Source organism: Mytilus galloprovincialis, chromosome 10 (genome assembly GCF_965363235.1).
Source record: "Mytilus galloprovincialis chromosome 10, xbMytGall1.hap1.1, whole genome shotgun sequence".
NCBI classification, from domain to species: Eukaryota; Metazoa; Mollusca; class Bivalvia; order Mytilida; family Mytilidae; genus Mytilus; species Mytilus galloprovincialis.
In genome coordinates, this window is record NC_134847.1 from 41,596,889 (window position 1) to 41,607,562 (window position 10,674).

The following is a 10,674-nucleotide window of genomic DNA, read 5'->3' on the forward strand; positions in this document are numbered from 1 at the left end:
AAAAAAGACATGAAGATAGTTAAATTTTGCTGCGAACTCAGAATATTCTAAATAAATGCCATACATGTCTAGAACAAAAACCGATATTCATAAGGGGAACCTAAACTTGTAATTCTGGGACTGAGTACTTGTATGATAAGCTTACAATTGATTTCGTTTAAACGATGTGGTGTATATGTCGTGTACAAGTTGCAATTTTGTACAGGTTATAACATGTACAAAAATATTGTACATGTTATAACTTGTATAATGCAAAAATACAAGTTATAACATGTACAAAAGTACCTCATACATGTTATAACCTGTACAAAATATTGCTAAAAAATGGTTTTAACTTGTACAAAATTGAAAATAAATCTTAATGAGGTAAAATATACATTTAAATTCACCAGTGCATAAAGAAAAACAATAAATAGGCCAGAACGTGTCTTTTTCTGTAGAGGACAATGATCACTAAGTTTCAGAAATATATGTTCCATAACTTTAGTTGGCAAATGTGTTTTCATGTAATTGTATGTTATATGCAGTCCATCATGGATTAAATAAGTGTGAAACTATTTACTAAAAGCTTGCATTTCCTCAATGACAATTACATTAGATACTAGTTACTAAATTCTTCCAAAAAATTTAAGAACGATGCATAATAATTTTGGGTAATACTCCTCCCTCTCGTTTTAAAGCATGCAAAGACTAAAACAATGTCTTATGTGCTTACTCTGTAAAAGCAAGAGAGAGTTGAAATAGTTTTCATTGGATCACGCTTCATTATCAACATTTTTGGCCTTCAGCATGACTTATGTAAATTCATAACTCAATCTTTTTTTATAAACTATAGGATCATTGCATGAGGCGAATGTCATTTTGATGTTTTACATATATATCCTCTACTTTGAAAGCTTGTATTTGTGGCCTTTGGATGTTGTCTGCTCCATGGGTGGGTTGCTGTCTTTTAGACACATACCCCATTTCAATTCCCAATTTCAATTGGAGACACATCTATCCTGGCTATCCCCTTATGTCTTTTAGTGTCAATTAGAATGAAAGTATTTTACTATTGCCTTCAAAGTGGACACTCACAATTATAATTCATTAAATAAAATTATGTCCATAGATAGTCATAAAAGGATCATAAGACATGTCCTAAGATATATTTTACGACAGGTCTTAGGAATGCTTTGTAATACCGACCCCTTGACATTAACTGTATCAAAAAAGGACAAAACTCACTACCATGAAGGAATAATAAAAAAAAGTTATGAAAATGTTATTGAGGTCAACATCATCTTATTTTTCGTGTACAAGTTAAACCCATTTTTAAGCAATATTTTGTACAGGTTATAACATGTATGAGGTACTTTTGTACATGTTATAACTTGTATTTTTGCATTATACAGGTTATAACATGTACAATATTTTTGTACATGTTATAACCTGTACAAAATCGCAACTTGTACACGACATATATACCAATGAGGCAGCAACCAAACGATCATATAACTAGAAGATATCTAAAGTGCAACATACAGTCCTCTTCAAAAGCAAGGTGTCTTTGCAATTTGTAAAGCTCTATGTTGCACAGAGTCAAACAGTGTAAAACTGATAACAGGGAAGTTTAATTGGTTCTGAAATACTTGTTTAATTATGCTACTTTTCTTTCTTTCAGACGATGTACATTCACAATTGCATAACAATTGTTGGAAAACCTAAACCTTTGACAGATGTTTGATTAAAAAAAAAAATCACATGACAGAAAAAAAATTGAAATCACGACATTGTACTTATAAACGGAAATCAAAAATAGAATTCAACAACAATACATAAAGTCAAAGATTGAGTACACATATTCTAACTTTTAACACAGCAGAAACCAACGTTGATATTTGCTATCTGAAATAAGGAAGAGCTTAAAATAGTTTCTCTGTCTCCCCCCCCTACGATAAAACGTGATTTGTGTTTTTGTGTTCTGTGATTTAGTCCGTCTATGTATTTTCCAATAGGTAATGGTTTTGGTTAAAGTAGTTTATCATGAAGGTGTTTTCATCTCTTTTGATGAACCTATCGAATCGAAATTTATCCTTATATCATGTTTACTGTTTAATCATCAATATTGAAATTAAAAATATATAAAGTGCAAGATTGGTCATGTGTTTTCCTGACATACTTTCCGGTTTTTGAATTTCATGAAAATTAACAAACCATACTTATTAAATGTTAGTTTTATAGAATTAATAATCTAACCACAACTTATGTGTCTTTATTGTCAACATATACATTAAAAAAGAAAACAATGCTAACATGTGATATAAAGCAAAGATGTATACACACAGAAACGGAGACCACACAAATATTTAGTCTTGCCTTTTCCTAACCTATAAAAATGGCCCTGCTCTCCACTGGAACCCTGCTCCCATTTGATTTCTAGCTGGAGCACTTAAGGAGGCTCGAGGGTATAAAAATTTCAGAAAAAAATAAATATTTGTTTTTCACTACAAATTTTATTTATTACCTTTTGTAGTTGTTACTTTATCATATGGTACAAAAATCATTCAAAACAATCAATTCGTGTTGGCCCCAGATGACATTCAAAATGTGTACATCATTGAAAAAGTTCCAAATTATCTCCCTTTGGTGGAAAAATGACCTTTTTTGGCTTTAAAATTGAAATATCTTTTTTAACTCATCGGTGACATATATTTTTTAATATAATTTCCATATAAGCTGTACTTAAACTAAATTATTGTAAAATTTGAGCGATTTCTGTAATAATTTTTTTTTTTATTTCGATATTACCTATATTTCTCCTATTACTTCAACCACCTTTACAAAAATGTATGCTTCTTTCGAAGGCAGATTGTGAGCGCAAATGAACGGTGACCCCACTTTTTTATTTTAATTTTCTATTTACTATAAGATAAAGTTCATTTATAGAAAAATATAGAGAAATCCTATATAAATGATTTAGACCCGCGAACCCCCTTAAGAGATATCATTAGTTAATCTATAATTAGAGCCAAAGGCGGATATAGGTGTGGGTGCACCCGTTGTGTGTCTACTCGGTAGACATACTCCTATTTTCTTTTTCATGATATTTGTGTTGCTCTATATTTGTGGCTATATGTGTATGTGTTAATCGTTCATTTGGAACTGACACAAGTTTGCTAGTCTTAAAATCTGTTTAAATGATTAATGCACCAGTCATTTGTCCCAAATTAATAGATGATTTTAAACCAAGTAATGACGTCCAAAAATATGTGACAGCAGTTGTTCAACTAGCATTATCTGAATATATCAATAGAATAAATCAAGCCATGAAATACAAACCATGACAATATAGCATGTACACAGAAAGGTTGTCGTTGGTTCATATTTGTCATATTTGATTTTCGTATACTGCTTTGTTATAAGTTCTGCCGTTAATTTTCTTGACTGAATTGATTCACGTATTCCATGTCGAGACCATAGCTCTAATGAAATGTGTTCACATTAACTCTCCAAAAAGTAACATTAATAAAAAATGACGCTAAAAATATATAATGAGTCTCGTTAAATCATACAGGTGGTCAAATATGTATGTAAATGTTATAACAGAACCATGGAGTTCGTTGCTTCATATAATCATCTTTCATAATAAGTAACAAATTCCATTTCTGAAATGAAACAATAGATTAAAATGATAATATGAATTTTATAACACGTACAAAACATCGATGACATTTCGTGGAGGAAGTGACAATACTTTTGTTTAATTTACAGTCATGTAACATAAAAATCTTACTTCTCTACTTTGATTTTATAAAATATTTAGTTTGAAAGATAAAAACTTGTTTACTAGTACAGTACCAATCTTTATTTACTACAATCTAAACATAAAATTCAGAGAAACAACACGACCAAAGAGCAGAAAAAAAACGACGGCCACCAATGGGTCTTTAACAGAGCAAGGAAATGCCCATTTGAAATACAGCCGAATAATATATAAAGAAATACGCCGTTCTTAATTAATTATTTGGGCTAAGATGGCTATACTTCTCCCAGTTTTTTTCTAATTTCAAATTAAAATAACCCATTCCGGATAATGTTTATAGAACATATGATATATTAACACAAATGTATGACTTTTTAAAAACAAAAATGATTCGTTGAACATGACGAGGTTTGTGTAACAACTTATAAAAACTCATGTATCGCAGACAAAACTATTAATCAGTACACATCCAATAGATGCAGTGTATAGACATTATAAACAGACAGAGTAAAACATGACCTATTAATACATATACATGATATATATTACGTTCATTAAAATTAAAAACGTCCTAAAAGACACGGGCATATTGAACGAGTTATGAAATATGAACACCGTAAGTTGGTGCCGAAGTAACATCACCATCAAAATACGAAAAATTAACGATAGTGAACGAACAATCGTTCCTTTTGCCGTAAATGTTAGTTAGGAGTTTGCCGTGTAAAACCGAAAAATCTAAATCAAAGAAAGGACAGTTATTACTGTTCAAATTTGATTTAATTAAAGTAAGTTTTATTGATTAAATTTCGGCAATATATTTAGACAATTCTTGATTATTTCACAAAAACTACACCAAGATGATGGTAAGTGTAGTAGAATGTATCAATTAAATGTATATTTCAACGTGAAGATGAATGGATGATTTGAAATTTAAGGTTAATGTCAGATGAGTTATTGCTTTATTCTCTCATTGTAGATTTTAACCTTGACTTTCTGACTTATTGTAATATCCTTCACTGTTTGGTGTATGTCTCAATGGAATTATAGAACCTTTTACAGACATCATTATTGATTACAAATTGCAATCACATGAAGCACTGTACATTTATAATTGCAGTTAGCGCTAAAAGAACGTAATTGTACAATTAAATTATTGTTTCCCTGTCTGTACTTTTATGATTAAAAATTTAAAACAACATTGATTATGAAATAAATTACGCAATAATGCTAATCAAAAATTGAAACCAAATATTCTTTCTATTAAAGGTATCGTTTGTTTTCATGTAAAAAATTATGAAGTTTGGCTGGATTCCCTCTATTCAATGTTGGATCCTTCGAAACCACCTTCTGTATTTCTGAATTTGTTTTTGTAGTCATACAGTAGCTTTATAAGCTCACAAAACCATTTTGCTCGTTATATCCTATGGTTGTTCAGAATAATTTTGATCGAAGAGATCTGAAGATTTCATCAGAGAATCCTTACCCTTGATGTATTTGACATAAGTGAAAAGTAATAGTATTTCATTAAACATAAGTGATAGAGACATAGGTTCTTAGGATTTGAGGTCCTGTATCCACTAAAAAGAAAACAAGGTCAAGGTGAAAGGTAAGGGTCATCTTTTAATTTATTTCCTTTTAAATGCTACTCATAAAAAAACAGAAATATGCATCAACAATTTTTTTTCACTCAATTGCTAGTGACAACATACTGTAACAGGATGTTTTTGTTTGTTCGAAGGGTATGGTGACTTTTAATACGAGTTGTCACCCCTACAATGCCCAAAAAAAGATGCATGTAATTTTACTCACATACAATATATGGCAATTTTAAGGTTTTTAGATATAAGGTCCTTGCTTTCTGATCTTACAATTGAGTTGTAGGCAAAGATAAATTTGACATTCTAGATTTTGGCATTTGTTTTTTTATACACGATAAACCCCAAGTGTCTTTTGTATATTGTTGGAAGATATATGACCTTACAATTGTCAGCCGGAATTAACTATTCGTTGCACAATTGAATTCAAACGAACCTAGAAACTAAATTTTTGTACTAGTGTGTAGTAACCTATATTTTAAATCTGGAAGTGACATTTTATAGACCTGATGCAGCAACTTATCATCCATAATAATTATTTAAAATGTTTATTTGGCATGCCGTACTTGATAGAAGTGCGGACGTGAAAGAAAGCACTTTTACGTTTTACGCCACACTTACGATGATACACAGTACGTAACTTGCGATGAACTTAGTAGTCCTTTAAGATGCCTTTGTGAAACACACGTAACGGGAACGTAGAACCACACGTAAACCGATACGATGATCGTAGGGTAAGAAGGCTTTGTAAAACGGTGGCCTGATTTGTTGCAAAAGTATAAAGAAATTATTCATTTTGGAAATCAGTTTCAAATAACCTTTTTTTTTTTAAACCGGACGAGATATTTTTCAATGAGGACCTGGCAACTTATCTGCCTTTTTTGAGAAAATAATTAAAAATATATATATAAAAAGACGGAACAAAATAAAGTGTGTTAAAAAAGGATCTTACAGAAGTGTTTTTTAAAGTCGTATTTAAGAGTAAGACATTTAATTTTATTGTAAAAGTATCCGCTGTAAAAGTAGGGCAAAAGATAGCAGAGGGACATGCAGTCAAACTGACAACGTCATGGCTAAAAAATTTAAAAGATAAATAGACACATAATAGTACAAAAGACACAACATAGTTAACTACAGACTAAAGAACATGAACCCAACAAAATCAGGGGCTATCACAGGTGCTCCGGACGGGTAGACAGATCCTGCTTAAGATGTGGCGCCCGTCCTGTTGCTCATGTTATTACTCAAATTTGAGGATTTGGCTTGAAAAAAATGGATTGTTACCAATATAAAACAAAATCAGTTAACTTCATTTACATAATGCATTTTATTTGAAATGAATGTTTATTAGTATCATATTTCACTTCAATGTATCTTGTTGAAATGTAGATAGTTTTTCAGTATCAAATCAATTCATCTATACTAAATATTTAGGGTTTTTTGAGCGGTAATAGTAAGTCAATAAATGTGGATATCTTAGCTTGTCTTACATCAGTAAGAAGTTCTGCTCTGCCATTCAAATTATATAACACTTGACGTTTAGAAACTAAAAATCAATCGTTCATCAAAATTTATGACCTCTGTTAGTTTTTTCCAATCTTGTTTGTCATCTTTCTTTTAGTTGTGCAAGTTTTTTTTCTAATAATGTGTATTACTATTATACTTTACGACATATGCTCTAGATATAGGCAAGGGTCTGAATGTGTGCATGCATCATAGGTCTAATACCAGCACACTAATAGTCTATGCTAATTCAGAATTACATTTTGTTTAACGTTGTCTGTACTTTCCTCCTTTATCCTCCATTTCTTTAAAAGAATCGCTCATTAATAGTTGCTGGTGGATACTGAATCCTGCTGTACAATCAGCTATATTTTGTTGAGCTTATTCTCCTGTTCACGTATTGTTGGTAGTTTTATAGGACGGTTAACTGGTTCGTGTAGGGCAAACTTATCACCTGCTCATAGAGACCATACGGAGAAACAATTTTTATCAAAGAAACATGATGAAGGCTCATTTGAAAATACATCTCGTATCTGTTCTTTTTAACGTGTATATGAACAATTCTTTCCTACAAGTTAAAGGCAGTTTAAACAGTCATAAATGTCAAACAATATGTATTTTAAAGACGTATATTTATCTCCGCACATTTATTACCAAGAGGAAGATCAGTAAAAAAGACGGGAAATTGTATACAAACAAGATAAAACTTGTTTCTTTAAAATTAAACTGAAGACAATATCTGTACTATAGGCAAAGATTTGATAGAAAGACTGAATATGGGTATAGCTATAAACTATGGCAGTTGGTTTTTGGTAGATAGTTGTCTTATTGGCAATAATACTATATTTTTTGTTTATTGTGTCATGACGTCATATAGATACAAAATATCAACAGTGTAAACATAATTACAGAATGCGGCCAATCATAGGGAAGAAAAAGGTTAATCATTTAGACGAACAATTTTAATCGCTTCGGTTATAAAGTATTGATTGATCAATGACGTTATATTCTAATAGAAACATTGGTACGATGTATAGTGTAAACAATATTTTATATAGAAACAAATCAATACAATACATGGACTGGAAAACAAGTGACAAGTCCCGTAATACAAATTCCTCTCCTTACAATATATGAATAATAGTGTTCTTAAATGTAAATGGTCACGTGTTCATTTGTGTACATGTAACTCCTTATTGCTTCTGTAAATTTAATTCAAGCGGAATAAAACACTTTTACACCTAATGTAAATGGTCCGTGTTTATTGGTTTACATGTAATACTTCCGTTATGAAACTGTAAATTTTTGGAAGGCTTAGTTTATAACTTGAGTACTAGAAGATTGGATAAAAAAAGTAGCTTTCTCTAGAATAGAAATGGATTATGAGGATACAAGATGCGAAGAACACTTTTACGATCAAATTGAAACGGCTCATAGGAACACGAAGAAGGATCTTGTGTTAAATCTGTCGTTGACACAATGGTTAAAAGTTGTGCTTATACCTTTACTGATAGTATCGGTGCTGTCCATCGGTTTGATTTTGTCTGTTGTATATTTTTTTATGTATGGTAAGTTATAATCAATAACTCTTTAATCATTATGCATGATTATCTATTGTTTTATCCATACAATAATATCGTAGACATGGTAAAAGCGTATCAGATGTCAACATTAAATTTGTATTACTAAATTAAACAATTTTGATAAATTTGTTATATGTTTCATTTCTCTAATGACATTTGCTGCAAGAGTTTATACAGTTAAAAAGTTGAAGTAAAGCCTTTTGTACATGTCGTCTTGAGAAACCATTGATTCTTATAAAACAAAGAATGAATATCATAATAAAGGTAAACTTAAGCGAATTACCAACTCCAAGTCATCTGGTATATTCGAATAATCAATTCTAAAATTAGATAACCCGTAAAAAACAGTAAAGATTTGATTAATTTCTAATTTTGCACACCAGCTATATCTCCGTATTTCCTTTAATACCTTTTTTCAGCTGGACTAGAACTAAAAATGGAAACCAACTATGTCTTTCTAAAGACAAAACAAAACATTTCCGCGGCAGAGATTAAGGCATTGGTCAATGAAGTAAAGAGTAAGTATTTTTAATATTAATCATGCATTATGCAAAATTACGCACTTTTTCAACTCAGTGAACGTAACGCGGAGAGCGAAAGATACCGAAGGAAAAGTAAAACTCAATCGTCGAAAACATACAGAAAACGTTATGGCTAAAAAAAATATAAAACCGACAGCAACAGTACACAAAACACAACATCTGAAGATAAGCAACACGAACCACACTAAATATTGGGGTCAATCTCATGTGCTCATGATGGGTAAGCAGATCCCGTTCCACGTGTGGCATCCGTCGTGTTGCTTACTAAAGTATTAACCCGGTGATAAGTCAGATTCAGTGGGACAAATTTGGGAAAAGAGGACAAAATTATAGTTACAAGTACTGGAGCATATTTGTCATTTGTGAAACAGATATTTCAAAACGGTCAACCAACTCGTGATGGAGTTTGTGAATTTAACAAAGGGATGATTTCGACTACTCAACTTTGATTTCTTGGTTGAATAAATGATCGGAAATAGAAGCATAAATAAATTGGGTCAGTTTGTGTTTCAAATTCTTCCTTTGGGGAACTATATAATATTCATAAATATGTTAATTTGTTAAGGTACTGGTTCCCAGATATGATCTATGTGTTTCATCTCATAGAGACATAACTTTGGAATGTTACCAGTATAGAAAAACTTGGCATCGCATAAAACTTAATTCTTAGGTGGTCATTAAGAAGCGGTAGGGGTAGTATAGAATTTTAGTATACAGTTTGAACCCTTAGAACATTCTGGGCATACATGTAGAAATGTTGAAAATATGCCGCAAAACCTTATATTTTGACATTTGAATAAAATAGTGGTGCATATAAACTTTCCGTTCTGATATATAACTTTTCAGGGAACTTCAAAGAAAAGAAGCACAGTTTTAGCTACAAAGGGAGTTCCTATGGGAAATTGCATTTTCTCTATCTGCAGAATTCCAACCTATCGAGGTTGACATCATAAAAATCATCAAAAAGAAATTAAACCAAAAACTATTAAAACATGCAAACAAATACGAAATATAATTAATTGCCATGCATTTCAGGAGCGATTATTTACTTTGAATAAGAGTATCACTTTAATTCAATATTAGATACAATTCTTAGGCGGATAATCCACACATTTGATCGTCATAAAATGACATTTATCATATCATATCATTGAATGTTTAAGGTGTTTATTTAGGTATTGAAGAAATGGTAAAAACACCAGACCCGGTTGCTTTCGTAGCTTACCGTACACGTTCACAAAGTTTAGTGAACGGAACAAAAGTCGTATTTGATAAAATCTGGACCAATGTAGGGAATGGATATCAACCAAGTACTGGGATATTTACAGCTCCGCGTGCAGGACTTTATCACTTGTCTGCCGTTGCAATGTCAAGAAATGGGAACCAGTTATATGTACGACTTTTACACAATGGACAGTCCAAATCAGGAAGTTGGGTAACCGGTGACGGTCGTAAGACTGGTATATTAAATGCTGTATTAAGTATACAAAAGGGAGATGAAATATGCATCGTGGCAGGTAATAGTGAAACAATCTACAGTGATGGCAATGCATACATTAACTTTTCTGGATATACTATTAAGTAAATCTTGTTCGTACTCTTCTTTTATTTAACATATGCTTATTTTTGAAACTTTCATTGGAATGTGTGTTTTTGCAATCATTTGGTTATATTGTGTAGTAGCTTAATAAAATTATCAAATTTTA

The 10,674-nt window shown here is 31.3% G+C and overlaps 1 protein-coding gene across 1 annotated transcript; it reads left to right on the top strand.

The window, feature by feature from the left end:
* The first annotated feature begins 8,228 nt into the window (after positions 1 to 8,228).
* Positions 8,229 to 10,674, top strand: LOC143049165 (complement C1q tumor necrosis factor-related protein 3-like). Its single transcript, XM_076222903.1, has 3 exons — positions 8,229 to 8,411; positions 8,846 to 8,944; positions 10,144 to 10,674. Exons 1-3 carry the CDS (start codon positions 8,405 to 8,407, stop codon positions 10,551 to 10,553), a joined length of 516 nt encoding a protein of 171 aa, XP_076079018.1. The 5' UTR covers positions 8,229 to 8,404; the 3' UTR covers positions 10,554 to 10,674.

What these genes read in the sequence shown, in the direction of transcription:
- LOC143049165 (XM_076222903.1), top strand. An exon ending in ATTGGTCAATGAAGTAAAGA is followed by an intron (nt 8,945 to 10,143) that starts GTAAGTATTTTT and finishes GTGTTTATTTAG; the next exon opens with GTATTGAAGAAATGGTAAAA.